Below are 22,757 nucleotides of genomic sequence, written 5' to 3' on the forward strand. Positions count from 1 at the left end.
CAGATATTCTAAATAAATACGGTGTGTATTTTGTTACACTACGACTTTTTATCCTATCTATTCGCTGGTTAGTTTCCACCATGGGCTAGAATGCTGAGGTTTTTAAACATCTGTAGTAAGCATTCCAGCGTGCTTTACTGAACCCCAGTGGTATGGTAGCATGTATTTGAGTATTACAAAGTCCACTGCCTCCCTCGTTGTATTATATCGAACACTTTTCTAGTACGGTTGCATTTATAGTGTTTTATATGGCCATAAATGAGCAACCCTGTTACATAACCAATCATATTTGCCCTGATCTTATTTTGTCAATATGCATTTCGTTTGAGATAACAGTAAAGATTTCAAAGGCAACCGTTAACCGTAAGCGTTAGCCGTAAAATGCGTAACATTAGAGGCATTTGCTTGTAAGGGCATCACCATTTTATGGAATATGGATATACACCGGTCAGAAGATTATGCATTTAGTTAAGGATGCGAGCGAATAGCGTGTCACTACAAAACAATAGTTCTGGTAGAGTTTTTTTTTACATAGAAGCGCATACGACACTGACTTTAATTTGTGGCACAAAGGCGTAGTTCGCCATAATCAACAAGTTGTTTGAGTTTAGCCGGGGGGACGTAGTTCAGACGTCAATAGCCTTAAGAGATCTGCTAGCCGAAGTAGCTATATCCTGCAGGTAGGTCAAAATCCATTAAAAGTCTCCTTGTGTAAGGGCAACATTTAGGGAAGCGTGGTAAGTTATATTGCTGCTTGTGTTTTGGGTAGCTGCCCTTGTGTGAGTATCAAAATCCTAGGTTGTACGCTGGCATGAGCATAAAGTATTAGGTCTATAACGCAGAGTGGTAACGAAGCGGCAGGAAGGCTTGCTCAAGCACAGGTTTACGGAAGATGAAACAGTTCATCTCCGGTGATGGGGGTAATCTGGGTTCGATTAGGCTAGTGTGGGTGGAAAATCCCAAAGATATTGGACTGGTTAGACTTGGTCCATAATCTATGACCAAATTCAGAGTACTGACCTATATCGCAAGGTAAAAATTACTTTACTTGTTTATGTTGCTGATGATGAATTATAATTCGTGCGTAGCCGTAGCTATTTTCCACCACGTAGATTATTAAAGAACTTCAACATACTCTCCATTTTACGTCGATTTAAAGTTAACATATTCCGAATTCACGCGTTCCTGTTCTCGCAGTGTGTTGACAGTTCATTAACTCTGTTATCTTTCCAGGCTACATGCACTAGGATAGTTTTTAAGATTAACTTACCAAGCGAGACGCTCATATTTTGGCGGGACACTTGCATATTTCCTGCGAATCGTAAGGCGTTACGCTATTGCTCCAATAAGCAGAGTTAATACGTGCTTTCGTAGCTAAGTAAAATGCTCTGACGCTTTTAGGGAAAACTAATCTTTGAAAATCAAACGTAAAACTTCCTGCATGCCCATAGCGTTTAAACTCTACGTGGGCCGCACGGATAGTTAGCCTGTTGTTCGTCCCTCAATGGTGGGAGAAGGGCAATTGGAATAGTTAACAGAAACGAATGGAAAATACTTTTGCTGTCTTTGGGTTTACGTTTTCTGTGCATGTGTCTATTTTTTTTTCTTTTCATGAATATTCTCTGTTCTGCCTTCTGTTTTCACGGTCCTTCAACGATCAAAATCGACATCTTTGAGGTAACAAGTTGTTTGCCCCCTATCATAGTTTAACAGTTTGCATATTCTGCATACATAATGCGGTTTGCATACATGATTACATTCTCCGAAAGCATAAATGCCAGAGTAAACGAGAAAAGCTCTTGCTTTATAGGCACTACTCTCCACTCCAATTTGCTACACAGGTCAACTTCAGACAGAGTTATGAAGTCTTCATCAAATGTGACCTTTTCGAAAACGATGAATTTACGTCCGGCTTTGAACGATAATAAAGATACCTCAAGTATTTCGCGAGGTGCCTCTATCGTCAGCACTGCCTGTGTCCACAAAGGGGAAAAATGTATACGCTCCAGACCAGCAAATGTATTCCTTAAGGCTCACAATTCCGAGTACCTCGGTAATCTGAAAGCTACCTGATCTAAGATACTGTTAAGGTCTGGTAGGTAAAGTGGCTTAAGAATAATATGTTAATCAAGCTTGTCGAATTATAAAGGCGTCTCTGGCATTCTAGTAAAAAATGTTTTTCTTTTTTTGTAAATATTGAAAGGTACACTAGAGCATGTAACTCTTTCTATTTCTATATTCGATTCATTATAGGGCATCACATTGTCATATTGAATATTCTGCTAAACCATTATTATTTCTCGATGTGTAGGTACCGGCCTGCCGGTTCCGATACATGCAGCTGCATCCGCTAAAGCGCGTAGTAAAGTACAATTCTCACAGTAAGTAAAAAAAAAAAAAAGTGGAGGCTACTTAGATTAATTACTTTTAAACCGTTACATTACCTTGTGTAGTCGTCAATGCACTCTCGTACTAAAACATACCGCAATTTTTTCCAACAATAAAATATCAGTTCTACAGGTCACTTTGCTTTGGTAGAGAGTATGCAACGAGAATGTTTATATAGTGACTCCCATTCGTATAGCGGAACACAGCGATCTATATATATTCGATTAAAGTCATTAGACGTTGGCGCTTCGGAAAACGAAAATGAACGTTCTCTTGCTGAAGACCCAGTTGAAGTAAGACGACGACGACGACGACGACGAAGACTAGCTATTATCTGGTCATAGTATTTAATCAAGCGTTCTTGCTTTGCGAAGAACTGCTTTTGACATGTCACCATTATAGTAAGCAAGCACAGTTTGCGATTCCGGCCACGTTAGAAGGGGTAGCGACAATGTAACATAATAAACAGCAGTATTGTAGCATAAATATTAACTTTGAAGGCAATAATTATTGATGTCTGTCAGTGATGTCATCGTCTACTGATAAAAAGTGTTCATCGGATATGAAGGTCAATCAGGTAAGATAAACGATTTTAGATAACGAACCCTTACTATAAACTGAGACGCATAGCACGCCGGGACTGCTAATCGCAGAAATAACAATAAACATTTTGAGAGAGTCGATTCGAGCCGTCTGGCGTACACTAGGCAAAATGGACTAACGCAATCAGAAGCGGTCCGATCCCTTAAGCGCACGTCCTATCGGATTAAGGGTATAGGGTACCATTATTATTTCTCGATGTGTAGGTACCGTCCTGCCGGTTCCGATACGTGCATCTGCATCCGCTAAATGAAACTGATTGTAAAACACTGCCAATCTTAACGATGCAATATGCTTGATGGTGTAATGATCTTGATTTGCAGTTTATATACATTTGTATATACTGCAAAAAGCTTTAAATTGAGCGCACACGAAAACATTTATTTAAACGATAATCCCCACGATCACTGTGGCTTTTGATAATAACAATAGAATACAAAAAAGAAAGTTCATTATCAATGAGAGCGTTAAAATTACGTCGTACGTAATAATTTTGAAAAAAATGCCTTTTTAGATGCCTCTGACATTTGACAAAACCAACGCTATAGGCCCTACCCTGTGTGTATTTTTATGATTGTTTATTCGTTTAATTTGTATTACTTTACGCACTAAATAAATATTTCTCATTTTTGTAGAACGTAGGCGGTTCGTCTTGAAGAATTATATTTGACACGCTAAAGGATACCTTCGGGTAACAGCAACAGATCTCAATGTGGACAAAAATATTACTAAACATTAACAATCAGGAAAATAAGGACAAATAAAAGATCATTGTTAAGTTCAATAGCTACTTGTATTGCTGTTATGCGATCTATTGAGATAAGTCCAGCAAAACCATCCCGGCTTGACTCCTAGTGGGGTCAAGTCCTTGGCGCTATACCTAAAAAAATAATTTTGAGGACACAGAGAATATAATTGAAAGTTCTAAATAACAAAATATATGAATCAATCAATACGTACGTTGCCGAGACCGACCTAATCGCATCCAACTATGAGTTGGTTTTCACCACATTGATTCATCAGCCTATTTTTATTTTTTAAATTTTGCACTAAAAGGACCATTCACTGCATCTTCATCCAGTCGAAATTTTCGTCTGCTATATTCTATTTTCAACAAGTTCCATTTTAATTTTTAAAGTTGTCGTTTAGCTTGTGTTATCTTTAATGCATATTGCGGACTTTTGCGTACATTTGAAGGAAAACAGGACCAATTAGACTGGGTAGGTTCAGCAATTAGCTGCCCATGAGAACCGGCCTGGGACAGCGAAAGCATAGAGACACGTTCCTTGCATTCGCTTTTATTCAGCGTTGTTATTACAGCATAATTATTATCCCTTTGTCTGTCTGTCTGTCTGTCTGCTATGACGTCGTGAAAAAAAAGTCATTGTCACGGAAATAATCCTCATAAATGATGTAAAAATAGCCCTAAACGAAGAAGAAGCAAACACGTTTTCATCTAGAGAGGGCAAATGAGGAAATGTAATGTTCGAAGTTCCAGAAGCTAGAAAAGCGACGACTGGCTTACGTCGACGTTCTTGCTGAGACAGCGGTATCATTACCAGTATTGGAAAGTCTCGATATCTTTTTTTTACTGTTCCATAGGTGACTCGAGGTAGACAAGGTGTACTCTTCTTCATTCGGTTTTTCGTGAACTGATGTTGAAAATCCAACCAGTTGTATAGAGCTTACGTTGACTAGAATGGTTTACGCCAACAGCAGTTACCGAGTAGAAATCTTGCTGTTACATCTCGTACGCTTCGTGCTCTGAACACAACCCTCGAAATCTGCCCTCGGCTATGACTAATTACAATAGCTTCCATTGGCTGCGAGTATACACGTGGTCCTCGGTCGTCTCGCCATTGATTCACACCGAGACGTACGCACGTCAGCAGATGCACGCCGCATTATAGAAAGGCAGAGCCCACTGCTCAATATGTGTCGTTAGCATTAGTGTCTAAGTGTTCTTTGTACTGGTGGCCGTCGGAGACTATAAAGTAAAGCTATATTAGGTATGCGCGTATCTAGATACGCATACGCTAAAGTTTTGTATTCGTACGATATTAAAAGAAGGCAAAACGTTGAACTATTTTATTGACGGTGACAGTGTTCAACCTGTCGCCGATGTTGCAGATGCACAGTTGTTCTAGCAAATAGTACATATGCACATTCTCATCCCGTATTCTATTATTACTATTATATTATCCATCTAGATCTTAGCAGACGACAGAAACAATCGGCTCGACTTGTTCTACCGTTATGCACTTTAATAAGTATAGCTGTTTTGGAGAAAAATCAGTAACTGATATGAACTGTACGTTTTTTTTTACGTTTACGGTTTTCTTTCGACTCGCGCTGTTATTGTCATTGTCGTATCTTTCTCTATTGGTATGTCTGTCTATGTGTTAGGAGGGCGGGTATGTACAAATGCGCTATTTTCGTATGTGTGTGTTTAAACATGATCATGTGTATGAAGCCTGACAGCCCAGGCATTAGCAGAACCTAGGACCGCTAGGGGCAGCTTTAGTGAGTGATGAGAAAGAAAAAGCATAGAGTGCGGCCGTTATCAGAGCTTCGTTCCAGCACGGAATCGCTGTCGAATCGTAGAAAGCGAACACATTTAAAAAAATATTTCTTAAGGAAAAGATATCCAGAATTGAAGGAACAAAACAAAGCCAGTTTTCTCGTAGAAGCATGTCAGATTTCAAAGAGTCTATTTTGTATCGCTAGTAATCTTTAGGGCTCATAGCAGGATTATTTAAGAATACCATCCGCTGTTCTTTTCGCATAGTCTACTTATTTCCATCGTTTCTCAAGCAGTTTACAAAATCGCATAGACAAACATATATACGAGCACAAACAACTGCATAAATTTACGCATGGAATTAATGAGTAATCGATCCATCTGATATTACTACCACAAGGTCGTTTATCAATCAGTAGCTGTGTTTATGAGCTCGTGTGCATGTGTTTGTTGATGACCCTGTTGCGTCTGTTCTGCATCCTACAGTAGGTTATTTTATTGATACCGCGTACACGCAAGCGTTGAACAGGTTTTGATTCGCGACGTTGCCGTTTCATACGCGTCTATCAGCGTCAGAGTTTACCAATGTCCCATCTTTGCTTTGGTCTCCACTTTTTCCTTTTCGCTTTTTGCCTGCTTAGCTCCTGACCTGTGGTGAGGTAACCACGATAACGGCGACCTATGATCGCACGCTGGGCAATTTCCAGAAATATGGTCGCATTCTGTTCTAACTGATTCGACACATTCGATCAAGCCAGCTGCGGAAGCTATGAGGACTCAATGAAAGACCCACCAAAATGGCGCAAAGCAGGATTAACTAGTGGAAACCAGTATTTCTTCGAGCAAACGCATTCAATTAGATCGAATAACTTCAGTGGAAGTTCTATTCGAGTTTACGACTTGGCTGGGAAGGGCTTACCTGCGCAAAGCAGTGAATGATGGCTAACTGCATAATGAAGTCCATTTGTAAACATAAAGCCAGCGGGCAATCGGTGGCTTTTGGAGGAGACCACTTCGAGTTTTCACACTGACTCTGCTCTGATCTAGCTGATAACTGTAACGGACCTTCCTTTTGCTCTTCAGCAAGAAAAGTTTGTCGTCGTCAAAGCTTCATTCTATATTCAATAATCTATTAACATTCGACAACTGACTGAATGATCTTTCGAAGGACTGCCACAGAGGTGGCGATTCTGAAGGATGATAATGTTAACGTTTCGCCGTCTGACACATCGTACGATATCCGCTGACGTGATACCGACGGCAAATCGTTGGAAAAGTATAGAAACGAAGTAAGCTGAAGATGGCGGCATGATCGCAGCCAAGCTTCCCATATGTAATACGTGGGTGTATCTGTTAACACGAGATTCGTTTCGACGCTGCACTCAAGCGCGAGTACTAAAAGTAGGAACAGAGCAAGTTGGCAACTGGGCTCATACACCGGGTCGGCTTAAATATGTCAGAATACCTACAGTTTCGGCTTATTATTCGACAATGTGCTCGCTTGTCAGATTGGTCGGCCGCTGGCAGAGTCTACTTTATATCAGCTTCGACCACATCCGCCTCTCGTTTCCCTAAGAGCCACCTTTTACGTGCGAGTGACAAATGCGTATATGACCGCTTCAGGGTGATCGGCAGTCGAGGGTGAGCACAGAATATTGCAAAAACGTTACAATCAGCAGAATTCGTTATGCACTAAGCCTATCTATATGAAAGCTTAATTTTTTTCTATGAAATTCGATGTATGTATGCATTTATTGCAAAAAAAAAAGGAGCACACATAAAAGAACAAATAGATTTGTCTAGAGTGGTAATTCAACTGTCCCACAGGATGTTGTTATCTAGTGGCCACATTAAGTCGATTCTTCGGTGATTCCTTCGGTGTGACTCCTTTCCCAGAACAGCAGCGGTCCTCTCTTTCTGATCAAATCTGGTAGTTACTCTTACAGCGAAATCTATTGATTGCAATCGGTTCCACGATTCAGGCAGAAGAATCAATTGATTTACTTTGAGAAATATAGCTATTTTGAGTACCGTTAACATAGGTGCTTATAAGCATTTCTTTCGAAAGAACTGTGGGTTCTCAGTACCGATAGTTTAGCTTAAAAAGTTGTCCGAAAAGTGTAATAGATCGAATACGGAGAATCGTTTATTGCATACCAACTTCAGATACAGAAATTATGAAAATGTGTCATATTGGCTATAGCTTCGGAACTCGCCATAATGGTAGATCGTTACGTCGTCCTGCCCTCACACACAAATGCGATCTATTTCTAAAAAACTTCAAATTTTTTGGAGATTAATTCTTCCGGATGGATAGCCCTTAGCCCTGATTCTACATAATATCGTTGTGTAGCGAACTTGTGGCAAAAAAATTCGTCTTCATCGTAATGCCGTCCACGAAAACCTGATCTGGCATAAAGGCAAGCCTGCAGTTAATGAAGCGGAAAAGGTTAGATTTTACAATAAGGACATTTTGAGAAAATGCCGAAGGAAACGAAAACGCAATAGCCACATGTTGCATTTCACATGTGAGTCCACTTGAGTTGTTCGAAATGGCAAGACGATAATAAATAAATAACTTTTATTTTATTTATTTAAGACGATAAATAACTGAGTCGACCAACCTCAGAGGACATCTACGTTTTCTATAGGTAACGGCTAGGAGGTATTGGAAAACTCGTAACTAATAACGACGGTAGAGAGGATTTCTGGGTCTGGTTAGAGGCTAAAAAATCCCTCGATTGATCTCTTCTCACCGCTTTGAACGAACGCTCGACAAACGTTTCATTGACGTTCGCAGTTCGACTCGATCTGACGAGTGGTCGTTAGACATGGATGAATAGAGTCACGGCTGTAGAATAGGGTGGATGAATACGGCCCCTTCTACCAACCAGGCAGACCAGTGGATAGCATCGGTAGGCTTCGAAGCAATACAACTCGAAGCAAACAACGCCTAAAGGATTAACGTGACCTATTGGGCTGCTTGATATGCCGCCTTAGGTTACAAGGTGACGCGGTCTGTTCAGCATTCAAGCCGATCAGCTGCTAGCTAAAAAAAGACGTATCAAAATAGCCCCAACAGGACCAAGAAGAACAATTATTTTATTTAGGCAAAAATCACGCGCATCATTTTACTTAACGGCATCGAAAACTCATTGTGCATAAGGCTAAGGTTTCGACTAGCAAGTTGTGCAGTACTTACGACGTATGCTAAACCGAAACATACACAATTGCTCATTGCATTGATCCATCGATGGGAGTTGCATAATTCATCGCAGCCCCTTCAGATGAGCAATGTTCTGCTTTTTTTTCTGTTTAAGTCAGTACTGCGTGGGGTTGAAATAAATAACTATTGCGTTTTTATCAATAATTACCACTTTTTCACACACGGCGTCTCAATAGAAAATGTATGTTCTATGACTGAGCCGTAAGGATGACTATTCGCATCAAGTGTGTCTTGACTTAGAGCATCGTGGAACCAATTTTGCTAACACTCCTGTACCGGAAAGAATGCCGGCCAGTCATCTACTACTGCTACTCAGTCGTCGGTAACCGATGCTGGCGTGCGGTTGTAGTGACCATTTCCCCATGCCATGGGGTCAGATGGATGAAAAAAGCTAGTCTAAGACAAGCTGAGGACTATAACGTCGCACTGTAATCTAACTGGAAGCGTTGTCAATAAGAACAACTTCATTTCATTCGCCAGTGCTTTCGATCTACCTTCCTGCTTGATAACGGTCGTTATTGAAAGACAAATCGAATTCTGCCAATTGACAGATGTGTGCCCGCCATATATCGTATCTCCACCTCTGATATATGTTACGTGACTTGAATAATTTAACTAGGTCCGTCTTGATCCTGCTTCGTGTCCTGCTTAGCTTCTTACAAGGTTCAACTTTACCGTGCACAGGAACTACAGCCGCAACAACGACCTGTCCTTAATGATGATTTGAATTTGCGTCACACTGTGAACCTGCTACCTAGTCTGTCGTGGGAAGCTACTGTTAGGGCGTTTGTTAAGAAGAAAACATTTAATTAGAGAAACAGTGGTCCTCGATGAAGAACATCGTCATTAAGAAGACACCGAGCTGCTATTATATGCAAAAGAAACATAGCAACACACGATTGTTGGTCAACAAAACGTTGTTAACCAAAGCAATGTCCAAACTGTACACATCTCTTTTAACACTTGTCGGCCTCAAACGTCCACAAATTTACAACAAGCAGGGAATGGAATTTAAAAACAAATTCACAATTAAGTCATTTTGTTAAATAGGTACTCGCAAACTTTCGTAGAAAATGAACATTCTATTCAATCGTATCCGCTGAAAAACTTCCTTTCCTAAATCTTCCGCTCCTCTTTTCTTCTGCAAGAACAGCTGGCGTCCCCATACCGATGACAAATAATTAAAAAAAAAAATAAATAAATAAAATTAATATAGTGTCTAGCATAATATAGAATTGCAGTAAAAAAATGCTGTCGCTAATCGTGCAACAGCTATGCGCTTGATTCGGAACCTATAACTAGACTCAAATTATATTAGTCTCCTAAACGGAAACGGTTTGCAGGTACGAAGTTTGGATCGGAAATTTAACTTTTTTTTTTTATTTTAAATTTATTTTAACAATTCTATACTTTTTGCTAGTGACGAAATTCATCTAGGGCGGAAATAATTTGCTCTCTTCTCAGGTAGGGTAACGACTTCGAACATACTGGCCTTATATTTAATCAAAACAATAACATGAAAAATGTTTTACCTATTTTCTCCTTATATCTACTGAACGTAAAATATGTAGAAATTTCAACAATAGCAGTCGGTAGAGGGCCGTAGTATGAATAACTGTCGAGCGATTGACGGTTCCTGAGGAACCTCTGCTTTAGAAAGTGACGACCCTCCCTGTTTCACACTAGCGACGTCAATGGGGTAACAGCATCATTCTACTGGGAAGCTCTTGAACTTTTGGGGAGCACGCATTGATTCCTATTTTATTGAAAGTTTAAAATCATTCAGCCGGCTAGTAGATGCGTATCTTTTAGATTTTTGGCTTCAGCATATGTAGCACAGTTACTTTAATATGCTGTGTAAATTATTTACCTCCTAGTATTTTCATTTGTTGATGATTTTCATTGATTTTGAGATATGTAGTTAGCATGCAAAAAGGAAAAGTTGACTTTATCAACGAGGGTACTCGACTGTGCCATGGGACGCCTGCTGTGTAGGGCTATCTACATATGATACTTCAAACGTGTCCGAACTTGTCAGAAGCAGGCGACGCGGAGTTAGCTACTGAGTCTAAGTTTACGCTCACTCAGGTTCCCGATGATAAATCAGGGCTAGTTCCATACAAAGAAAACAACGTGAAGTGAACCACGCGTGAAATATAAAGGAGCCGGGTATCGATAATGGGCGTAGCAGACAGACATGCTAGGGCAAGCTAGTTAGAGTCGCTGACTCATTATGTGCTACCAAAAAGAGATCTCTAATGATATTGATGGTGCTAGCCATGAAGAATTAAGATGAACTATACGTTGTACGCACCAACTGTTTAACTCCCTTCTAAAATGTAGGCGGTAGCGTTAGCCACCCGAAGATCACTGCCTGCGGTGTATTCCACGTTTTAGATTGACAATTATGAAGCTATCAACTATGGTAATTATCTACGCGTTGTATGAGAAACACGATCTTCATGTACTTTCAGCTGTTAACAGGAGTGCGTCGCCAGTGCCGTTTACTGCGACTCTCATTAATCTCGACTCTGTTTCAGTGCCTCTTTTCAAAAATAGCGACTCACCGTGTCATATAGTTACGCAAACAGGGGAGCACACGTTAGGCAGTTAGTCGTTCTATTATATTTTTAGCCTCATAAAGGAGAACATTGTAACTCCTGCGACTCATCCTGCATACGCTCACTCGGGCAGTCGCTTCCGTTGGATCTATTGGCTGCACGACACATAGCGAGTGCTGCTGGTCAGCGTGCATCTGCTCAACTTCGTTATACAAATCTCATACCTATATAATACGTGCGGTGTAACTGTTGTTTTTTTTTCGCACGATAATTATACATATTTTAGTTGCACTGTTAGGACAGGTATTTCGAACGCATTTAAGGTAATCCACCTAGTTTGTGCGTCGAAAATTAGGCCCGTGAACGGGTCCTATCCACTTCTAATGTGAATCGACCAATAGACCCTCTCTGTTTGCTAACATCATACCCATGATTTTATATTTTCATAGTCTTATGTCTTAAAGGATCAATACACGTTTCGCTAGCACAATTATATGTCACGTGTGTACTTCAAGACCATATTATATTATGTGAGACCCGATGACCATAGACATACATGCGCGGGCCCTGCTTTTAGCAAAGGTTTTGATGTCTTCACTCGATGACAGCAGCATTTTATTAGCGATGCATATCCTTTGACACAACGTTAAACACATATGTAGCATATGTTCACAGACGCCCTCTCAGTTTACCAACAGAGCTGCTTTACGATTCAAATTTTTGCAATAGTGCCTCGCCAGTTACAACTAAGCTGTTCTTGACTGCGGAAATTGAAGGGTGAAGTGGCCCTGGATGAGAGCCGGGGCCGCGGGATAGGAAGTAAGCGGGGAACCCGGCGAGAGCTGCCAAACGTTAAGTTGATCCAGGTACATCGCTGTCATGAGACAAGCATAAAGATAAAAGCAAAAAACAAGTAGAAATTCTCCATGAGATTAGGTGCTTCTTGCCGGAAGACGGGGCCGGACGTGACGCAGGCCTGTCAAAGATATACTCGTATCGATTGCCGAGCCCCATCCCTCCATTCCCCGATCTTTCCCTCTTGGCAGCTTTTATCGATTGAGGTGGCGCCGCTTCTAGTGGACGTAGGCTTCGTCGTTCAGACCACTTGGTCCGGTTGCCATTTTAGCTATCCTTCGCTGTGCCGATATCGGGCAGGCCGAAGCCCCCGCCGCTGCTTCTAATGGTAATGGCAATCGGTTTGAAGTTTAGGAAGGGGAAAACACAACCACTGGCCTGCTCACCATTACGCGCTGCGCCTTCTGTCAGCTCAGCTTTAAGTTTGGCGAACCTTCGATCGCTCCTGAATGGCACCATGACAAAAACGATATTCTTCAAGGGCAAAATGGAAACAGCAAAACACTTGCAGACCTTACTTGTAGTTACCGGTTGCCGAGCCATTCGGCCACGGTGGGCCGGGCAATGCAGAGAACATAAGCAGTCCAATTCTAATGAACAAACACTAATGAACGGCCGCGAAGACAGGGCTAAAGCACGAGAGGGATGAATGGAGTATAGATCGAAGGAGCAGCGTCCGAACGGTTATCTTCTGGTCTAATGATACGGTATTATTGGTCCGAACTTTTGTACTGCGTATAGAGAATACAGCTAGAATTTACATAGGTACAGTCTATGCGTTGCTACAAGTGTTATGCGCATGTCGTCATGGTCGACAATGAGCATGAAGCAATGAAGTTCGATTCCTTTGTATTAACTTAGACGTGTTTTCGAATATACATTATATTATAATATGTTATAGTATTTCTCACTTTGAGCATCTTATACGTTAAAGCGCATACTGGAAAACAAGATCAGGTGAATTCTATTTAAATTACTACCAACTTGATCGTTTAACAACTGTGAAGATAAGGGTATATATTGACGAGATTCTTCATCAGTTTCTGCGCTCGCTGTTTCGCTTTCCATATGGTAGACTTCAAGTGACCCGTGCGATTGTCTGCGAAGAGTAGATGATACGAAAACGTATACTGCAATAATCAACGAATGTATTCACATGTATAGCTAATGTACATGGTCAACAATGGATTTAAATATGTATTGACACACACGTAGCTCATGTCGAAATAATCAGGCACGTAATTCTAGATCGTTGATGACAAATCAGTATTATTGCAACTTGTACAGGTTACTATGCTAACTGTAAACTTTTGTCATGTGTGTTTTACAGATGTGTTGGATAGAAAGAAACCATTGGACTATCAAATTATCGTATATCGAGCTTTTATTGGTCTACAGAGTCAAAAAATATCTATTCGACTCACCTAGCTGTTTCTCGTACGAAGCTTTGAGAACAGAGACACACACTGAAGTATTCCGGCGAGAATTAATTGCCAGTATTTCGACAGAAAAAGAGATCTTTGAAGGAAGCTAAAATCGCACCCATTGATTCTTCTCCTCATTGAGGTTAATCTAATTGCAGTGATCCTTCGGATCGTCGAGGTCATTGCAATAGCTTGGCTGCTGTTGGCGTGGTCGTCTTCGTCATCATGTTCGTAGTCGTCACCCCACCTATCGTCGGGCGAGTGGTCGGACGGTAGTTTGACTAGCAGGACCTTAGCAGTCAGCCGGCTAGCCTCGCTGGCCAAAATTGCGCTCATTGATGGTGTTTAATGAGGAGATTGTGGTGATCGACCCCCCACCTTCGCCATGCCCTCACCAACCAAAACGAGCGAAACAGTCCAGCCACCTAAAACAACCGCCATCCCAAACCTCTTCGGTATTGCCTGCCACGTGTCGGACAGCCAACAACAAAGTCAAAGTCTACCCCTCCAGCTGGTCCAACTTGTCGCACAGCTCATCCAGCTGTTCTGTAACTGCCCGTTCGTCATACCTAGCCACCGTCAACTGTCGGCAACAGCATCATTACCAGCAGCAGCGTCAAAACCGGATATCGTGCACGCCTGCAAACCTAGCCAGCGAGGCCAGCGCCTCGCCTACGTCCTTCACGTCCTTGCCGCTACCAAATGCAACAGCCGCGACCTCGCAGACTTCGTCTTCACAGCAACAGCTGCTCATTAGACGAAAATTTGTTGATATCGTCAAGCGTCTCTGCAGTCAACTAATGAACAAGATGATGAGCCAAACAAACAAGTCGACGCAACACCAGGATAGCAAGATAAAGGACCTTAAGCAGGTGGCGCCATTGCAGGTACCAAAGGAGGAAACCGAAGCAACAGAGCCAGTGCAGCTGGGCGACGCTATCCTGCTGAGAAAGACGTCTCCTAATGGAAAGGTGCTTACATCCGTATAGAATATTTATAAGCCACGTAGCTAGGATAATGTTATGATTTGCGTAAAGCTTTCGTTCAAACTCAGCCATCGATAGTATAACAATACGTCGAGGCGCTATTGTTTGCAAGCAAGCGTAAAAAGTCAGAGATCCAGATTGCTTTCGAAATTAAGTTATTCGAGCACTAATTTTCAGGAGTAAACCTGCAAAAGAATACGTTATACGTCGTAATTCCCTGATTTAGGGCAGACTGGGCAAATCATATTCGCTAGAATTCCTGCTTTTTGTTTTCCTCCTTGACGCACGGTTGGCCGGGTAAAATAACAAAGTGTATATATGGTACAAACAACCTGTCGTAATATCACACCAATAATACCGTGCCAGGATGTTAGGCCTTGGTGCTATTACGTTCTGCCACCATAAGCAATCCTGCACTGTGAGCCCAAAGTGTGCCTAAAACTGATCCTTACCGTATCTCACATGAAAAGTACACTAGAAAATATTACTAATGGAAGCTTCAGTTTCAAAGATAAAAGAAACGTTTATTATAAATATTGCTACAAGGATGAAATTATCTATTCTGCTACTTTTGCAACAAAGAGGAAGACAATTCACTTATGTTTCAGTTTCGTTTGAGATAGTAAACCCCAACAGCAGGAGACACTATGTAAGTGTAACTTAAACAAACTTCACATAATGATTGTAACTCCAGCCAGAGTACGCATCAAGGTATGTCGGAGGCGTTTTTCGATGCGACGCATTACACTTTAAAAGTTTGATGTGCTCAGTATAGTTACATTCTGCACATCAGAGATAACTGTAACCATGCCTGCTTTATAGGCAGGCCTGCTGCCTAGAACGGATTGATTCATTGACGTACTTCGATTCAGCGCATACATTACGCGTGAGTGAAGTCCGATGTTGCGCTTATATCGAAGTTCTTTGACAATACAGCCGCCATCAATGAACGGCTTGCGCCTGACCCTGAGGGCTCGGAAACTTGTAGACAGAGCTCGAAAGTAAGCGGCAGAGTTTCGCGTTCTTCAAGGTCAGCATGGTCACAATGTTCACGGGTCAAATGAGTGCTGTACAGAGTAGCTAACCCTACATTATGTACAGGTTATGAAAGAAGTTTACTAAAAAAGAGCATCTTTTGAATCTGGCAAATAAACAGTGAGTAATCCCGATCTTTACCAACACCTAGCTCGCTAATATACCTCAAGTACTTGTACGTAAAGTACCTTAGACGTTCACGTTAGGTAACACAGTTGATATAGGCTAAATATTAAATAATGTCGTTAAGTTCAAAATAAACCTTGCCCAAATTCACAGATGAGAGTAAGCACCTAGATAAAAAAAATACACGACTAATTAGGATATGCTTATATTTTTTATAGGCGACTTATCAGTAATGAAACTGCTTACCGATCATATTAGATTACAAGATGGAGTGGCACAAAGTCGATGGCTATATAATACGATAAGGCGTAAGTTTACAATCAGAGGAAAAGAAATTAAAAGGAACAATAGTCCTTCAAGTATAATAGATGTTAGTAAAACTTAATTGCTTCCTATAGTTAGTTGCTTATTGTTGTTGACTTATCTATTCTCTGAGTGTATCCTTTCATTTTAATTAACTTTTTTCCTATTCTTCCCCGTACTCTGCGCAACATTTCAGCAATATGTCTACCAGCCTTGTACACGTATGACCGCTTGTAGCGTATTATTTCCTATCAACATCTTTCATGAAAATATCCCCCTGCTATTCGATGCCAATGTAACTGTCCTAAAATAGAAAGAGAATTTATGTTTTTTTTTTATTCAAATGTGTCTAAGTTGTATTTTCAGTTCCACAGTTTATTCCCGCTACACTGGTGCTGCTGTTCTTGCTGCCGTCTTTGATGCCATACTATCATAATACAGAAATATGCCGAGGTCGTACATCGGCTCATTATCAAAAGAAGATAGGGGAACCTGGTGTTACATTGTCCAGCTGCCCATATGCATAATATTTAAATTATACCTTTGCGTAAGTGCTTGTTGCGCAGATATGTAGCAATCAATCGAATGAGAGCAGGTGGACTTCCGTCTGATCTGGACGGGCGCTGACGTCTTTGGTGAGGCTCTCTACCGAGGAGAAAAATGAAAGGGTCGAGAATGGCACCAGCTGTGGTACATTTCATATGTTACGCCTCCGTCTGTGCCAGCATGCGTACTTGCCCCTCTAATTTATACATATGTGTTCCCAAATGATGTAAAAGAAAGGGTGACAGCAGGGGTTACCAAGAATTGTCGTGAATTGAGGAGAGCAATCTATCAGCAGTATAACGCATACATTAGGATCTATCTCAGTGTTACTGGGCATTACTGTTACTCATTTGAACGGAGATAGAGAGGTATAGGAAAATCGTGAAGGGTGTCCTTCTGCCAGGCCGTGGAAATTGTGATTGATAGATATATTAGAATTGCTTTGTATGAAATCATCGCAAAGCTTTGTAAAAAGTGATACGCATTATGCAAAGAAGCGTTCGCTGTCAATCAGATGCTCCCCAGTGGGTTAACACAGGCTTTCTCCATTCTGCTAGTTAAGAGGTGTAACTTTTATCTAACATTCTGTGACGATTGTCAAGATCGGCCTGGCCACTTACTAAGACGAATTGTTATTTGCCCCCTTCTGCTGGTGTCGACCCGTTGTAGACCTTTCATAATTGGAGCTATCGATTACCGCGTGGTTATTTTGCAAGCACTATTTAGCACATGGTATAGGTAATATATTTAGTACACTCCCTGTGCGTAGATATAGCATAAATTGGTTATTTGATTATTTTTCTCGCGTAGCTTTTCTAGGCAAAAGATGCTCTGCGAAGTCACATTGGCGCAGCGATCGTTACACGTTCTTGTTACTACATACCGAACGAGGTCAATTTACGAACGCCGCCCGCGATCATAGCAGTTAATGCAGGCTAAACTGTGACGCCGTGGCAACCCATACGAGCAGTCAGAGCTGCTGTATAAAGAGTACTATCGTATTTGCCGCCGCCGCCGCCGCCGCCGTTTCTGCTACATCGACACAGAAAATGATATATACAAAAAAGATATTTGCCTAACTACCGTCCGTCATCCACATTACTTTCCCTTCGTTCTGCGCAATGGCTAACAAACGATAACAGAATATCCTAGAAAATGTGATTTTATCCTTTCGTAGGATGATTCACAACTGCATATATGGCTACACTGCTTCGATAGACATTGAGCAGATGAAACTATTGATGCAGCGCTGGTTAGAAAGGATGCCGAAATTTTTAATGCTACAAATGTTGATTTTCAAACTCGTCTGTCAACAGCTTTGGGTTCTTTCTAGCCGGACCGTAAGGCCGGATTTCTATAGGACTAAAACAACCGATCATAGCCATAAAATTATTTGGTTGACTTTGTAGCAGTGATTTGAGCTTCTCCATATTTATTTTCCTGTTTTGTGGATCGTTTTGTTTTAAAACAATTGTTTTCGAGTCGAACTGAAAGCGTGCTAGCATCAAATTCTCTAAATTGACTTTAAAATAACTGTTTGACAAAACTCTGACAAAAGTTATAATATGCTGTGTGAAATGAAGACCAAGTTTTGCCGGGGATCGATACAGTTGCCTTCATGCCCACGTCGTTAACTAACGCCTTAACGCCAACAAAACGATATGACATTTCGATGCGATGATGTGTATGTTCATCCCAATAGGTATACTTTATTTGCCATATGATGGTAATTTTGAGTTCCCTGACCTGTACTCGATTGAAACTGGGTGCCTTCTTGATGCAAAAAATCTTCAAGCCCGCCGGCAGGTGAACCTGTAAAGTTGTTTGTACAGCCTTGCACGATCTTTTTTTTAAAACCCCCCAAGACGAAGTCTCAAATGTATGAATAACATTTGTAAATAGAGAGCTTCTGACGTATTAATAAATGGCTCATTTTAGATATTTTAGCCTTGCTTAAAGGCGATCACTCTGAAGTCATTTCATGCTAATCAGTACATGCTGTGTATTGGTAGATATCATTGTTTTTGTGAGCTTGCGCGAGTCTAGGTCTGCATCTATGCAGTTATGTATGTGTGTGTGGGCGAGTGTGCCACGATGTGTGGATTCAAGCAGCACAAACTGAGTGAGTACGATAAGGACACAGCTTGACCTTGCCAGTCGTCCTAAAAAGCTCTGCTTACGGCCACAGCACCAGCGTTTCGACTGGCTGGATCATGCGATTATTCCAAATGAAGCTAGTCTCTTCGAGTGAAATTAGACCTTGATACAACCAGCCATTTTATCGATTCGTTCTCCTACAGAGGTCTTTCCACCAGCAGCAACAGAAGAAGCAGCTGTGGCTGCAACCGCAGCAATTGTAGGGCAGGTGCTAAAGTTCGTCGAACAGTAAATACAACACAGCCACCTTATCTTATTTCAGTTCACTGCAGGACGACCTGAAGTTAAATCGCTATCTAGTTATTAATACATTACATTATATCGGCCCATTTACTGCTCGAGTGATACATACAATATTTATATGCAGGCATATTTAGTTTTGTAATTAGCTGACAGGCTTTATTCACGTAATCATATTATAATATCCGTTGACTATAATATTTATACTACTACTACTACTACTGGGCGAAATTTTGCTCCATACGAAAGGGGGCGGGCCTTCATCGTCCAAATTCCAGTTTGCCCTTCGGTCTACTCGTCACGGAATTCAGTGTACGTATGTAGCCGTTTTTCTTTAATCACTAGAGGAGTTTTTAAACTCAATCACAGAAAAAGACCTCGTATTCTCCAAACTGTTTTCGATTGTATCAAAGCTTTTTCCTTTCTGGTGTTTGTTGAGCGTCTGCAATAACACCAATTCACGGGCTATAAGTGCTGAATATGGGGTTAAGGCAACCCAGCCATGAAATTTTTCTGCAGAAGTGTGCCTCATCATGATTTCATGACTTGTTTTCGGAGAATTCTGGCAAATGGTATTACGTAATATGTTTACAAGTTCTTTCGATCGTACTCCAATGGCACGACGGATACGTGCTGTGCGTTCGTAATGCGCAGGATTCGGGTAATCGAAAATTAACGAAACCAAGCTTGATTCGGTTTGAAGTCACTTTGTACACGATACTCAGATGGTTGCATTTTATCTCCGCGTCGCATCGTGTACCCGCATCTCATCAATTGTACCAACGCGGTTTTCCTTGAAAGGCGTCAATGTTCTCTTGGGACTGTTATTGAAGGATCCTTATTTTTTTCGAAGTACAGGCCTTCCAGCACAGTACTTGATTCTCTCACCTGTAAATGATTTTTTCCAAGTGACATGGCGGTATGACTCGCGTGAAATGTTTATTGTTCTTTGTGAACTCCTTAAGTATGGTTAGGTTAATCTTCAGTGAGGTGCTACATTTTAACGACAGCGGAAACTGTGCCAATAGACAATATTGAATGTAGCATGCTGATTCCTATCCTGTATGATGACTAGCCATTAATCATAGTGCGATCTTCTGAGTTGGACCTTCGTCTATTAAAGTTAACTCATTTAGCGTTTATTAGTCATTTTCGGATATTTGTCACACTTGAATATTCTAAAAATTTACTCTTTTTCGACCTGATCTATCAATCCTTGTTTGCTTTTGAAATCGATTATAGGTGACTGTCTATATGCCAAAGATTGAATTCGAAGATCTCGGCTGTGTCACCGAACCTGTCGGTAAGCATCCATTAGCTAGTAAGTAAACTGGTTACTGTGTAAATATTAGCACATTTAGTATCGTTGATATTATTAAATGTTTATGGTTTTGATATGAAGTTATATATGATCTGAGTAGATTCGTCGTGACAGATCGGAACAAGCGGCAAAGCGTCTGACAAACTACTTGAGCTTTCTTGTTCACGTCTCGTGTAGATAATTCCCTGTTCGCACCGTCGGATCGATCAGGAATGATTTATCATCATTTTGCGAATTAGTAGGAAAAAAACCTGTCTCGTTCCTACTTCAGCTAGCTTTTAGAAGACTGTTTCATGCAGAGCGCAATAGGTGGAACGTTCATTTTCTTAGTCGGTTCTTCAGATGTTTCCTGAATTGACGAGATAGCGCCGACGACGCGGATCGGATATCGTTGAACTGCAGCTGAACATATTTTAACCAAGAGCTATACGAAGCTTGCCGGGCTCGCGCATATCGAGAACAAAAATAATGCTTTTGTTAACACCGGTCTACTGACAGAAGCTCATGTTGAAACAATGTCGAACTAACCGATGTTTTGGTTATATCGTGAATAATAGAAAAAAGCAGATGCGCTACTGTCAATCGCAAGGAGCCAACACTTAAACGAGATCACCTTTACTCCGCTGAAACTTGACATTTACATGTTAACCGAGGGTATTTATTCTGTACTAGGCGATACTATGGTTCGCGCAACATGTGCGATAAAATTTCGGAATTATCAAAAGCAAATAACAATATATGTTTAAAATGGTAATTTGTGTTCGATGTCATTGCAACGCCTTCATTTAGCTTCAGTAAATAGGTTAGGCCTTTTTAGGACTTATTTTGCATTGTGAAGTTACAGTAGAAATGAGCATTTTCACACGTGTCATATGTTTTTGTTTGCGATTCAATTTATCTATACAGAGGGCATTGTGTCATTTGACTCCAGCAAACTGGAACTGGGTGAAAAGGTGTATATTGCTTTAGTGGGCCGGTTTCGTTATGGACGCGAAGAGGATGAAATTTTGGGAATGTCTTTATGTCGAGAAATCTACATGGGTTACGCTCCGGTCTGCTCGGCGAGGAGAAGGCTTAGCCCAGAGGGATTAAGTGGAAGTTATCCTAGGAGTCCTCAGTACAGGAATAAAGAACCTGTTGCTGGACCTTCATCAGGTACGTGCTCTATCCGTTGCTACAATTAGGAGTCAGTAGCGTTAGACACAATATACTATTATGTGAATAATGAGAATAGCAAAAAAAAACAGTATAAAAAACGCAATTTCATCATAGACGCCGTTTAATTTTTTTTAGATGCGCTAGGTGGCGCCATTAGCACAGTCGAACCCTGAGCCTCAACACCGTCCTTAACACCCGTTACTAGAGATCTTGTCTTCCTCTTGCCCTATAGAGCCGACCTTACGCCACTGGCTAAATGTGGAGATTCGTCCCGGTTAGAAGTTTTTGATTTGGCGCTAGAAGCAGTGAGTCCCATGCTAAATTACGATATCTCATTAAAAAAAGTGCAAGGATTGCTTTTGCGGTTCGCAAGTATATATAAGACGGCCTCAGGTAGCTTCAAGTACCGTATTGTATACATGCATTTATTTATACATGACTATGGCTGTACTCACTCACAGCAGGTTAGAACGCATTCATAAACCGGTGATATTGGGTCGGGAAAAAATGGCATTTATATTCAGCGGATGGCTCGTGTGATCATGATAAGCTCAAGGACAGCTCTGAATAGCACGATGACTAAATCCAATGGGAATTAGTCGTCACCTAGGCACCTAAGGTATTCGCCCTTAGATCTATAAGAAACAATTGATATAAACTACAACAGTTATGCTATCAAATGTCTACCTGTGCGCGTTCTACTATACATGCGAGTACTGAAAACATTGTGTACCTATACTACCGCCCGTTAGAGTCCATTTTCTGAATCGCGCATCAAGTAAGAGTCTACTACAAGGTCTTATTAGGTTGCATGCTAACCTCTCTATTGGTGCTGCATTGAACGGCTTCTGTACTTTTAGTCTGACCGAAAAAAAAAGTGTCTTTTTAGCTTATTGCAATTACCGTGATTATTTACTGAAAATGATACACGAACGGCTGAGGCACAAGGCTGTTTTACACAAACAAAAATGCCACATCTCCGATGTTGTAAATAGTCTGAATTTATTATTGTTTTATGTTTAACGTGGCTCTATACTACAAGGACGACCACTTTAGAGCACCCTGTTGTCAGATGACGCCAGGGACGCAGTGTGAAAAGGAGAGGTCCCTGAAGAGATATTGCCAAAAAGTACGCACTAACGCTTTTAACCGAAGATCCAAAATTACCCCCGGCGTATGTCTTATACGACGGGCTTTTTACGTATTAGAAAGATGCATTTGATGCTTAGGCATCTCAAACAGAACAATCACATCTATAGCAACAAATTTATTTCTTGGCAATATATCACTCTACACGAACGCAGACACAG

At 41.1% G+C, this 22,757-nt stretch overlaps 1 protein-coding gene across 3 annotated transcripts in view; it reads left to right on the forward strand.

Annotated features, from left to right (window-relative positions):
• The window catches only part of LOC111262516 (phosrestin-2), a 40,733-nt gene that overhangs the window by 6,094 nt on the left and 11,882 nt on the right, over positions 1-22,757 (forward strand). For all 3 annotated transcript variants that reach the window (XR_015311995.1, XM_022836826.2, XM_022836835.2), the window contains exons 2-4: positions 13,482-14,546; positions 20,211-20,271; positions 21,196-21,444. Coding sequence is in view for 2 of the 3 variants with exons in the window: in XM_022836826.2 (XP_022692561.1) it covers positions 13,914-14,546; positions 20,211-20,271; positions 21,196-21,444 (943 nt within the window). In the remaining variant the exon portion in view is untranslated. The remainder of the gene's footprint in view (positions 1-13,481; positions 14,547-20,210; positions 20,272-21,195; positions 21,445-22,757) is intronic.

This window comes from Varroa jacobsoni, unplaced genomic scaffold, assembly GCF_002532875.2.
Source record: "Varroa jacobsoni isolate VJ856 unplaced genomic scaffold, vjacob_1.0 scaffold_72, whole genome shotgun sequence".
Taxonomy (NCBI): Eukaryota; Metazoa; Arthropoda; class Arachnida; order Mesostigmata; family Varroidae; genus Varroa; species Varroa jacobsoni.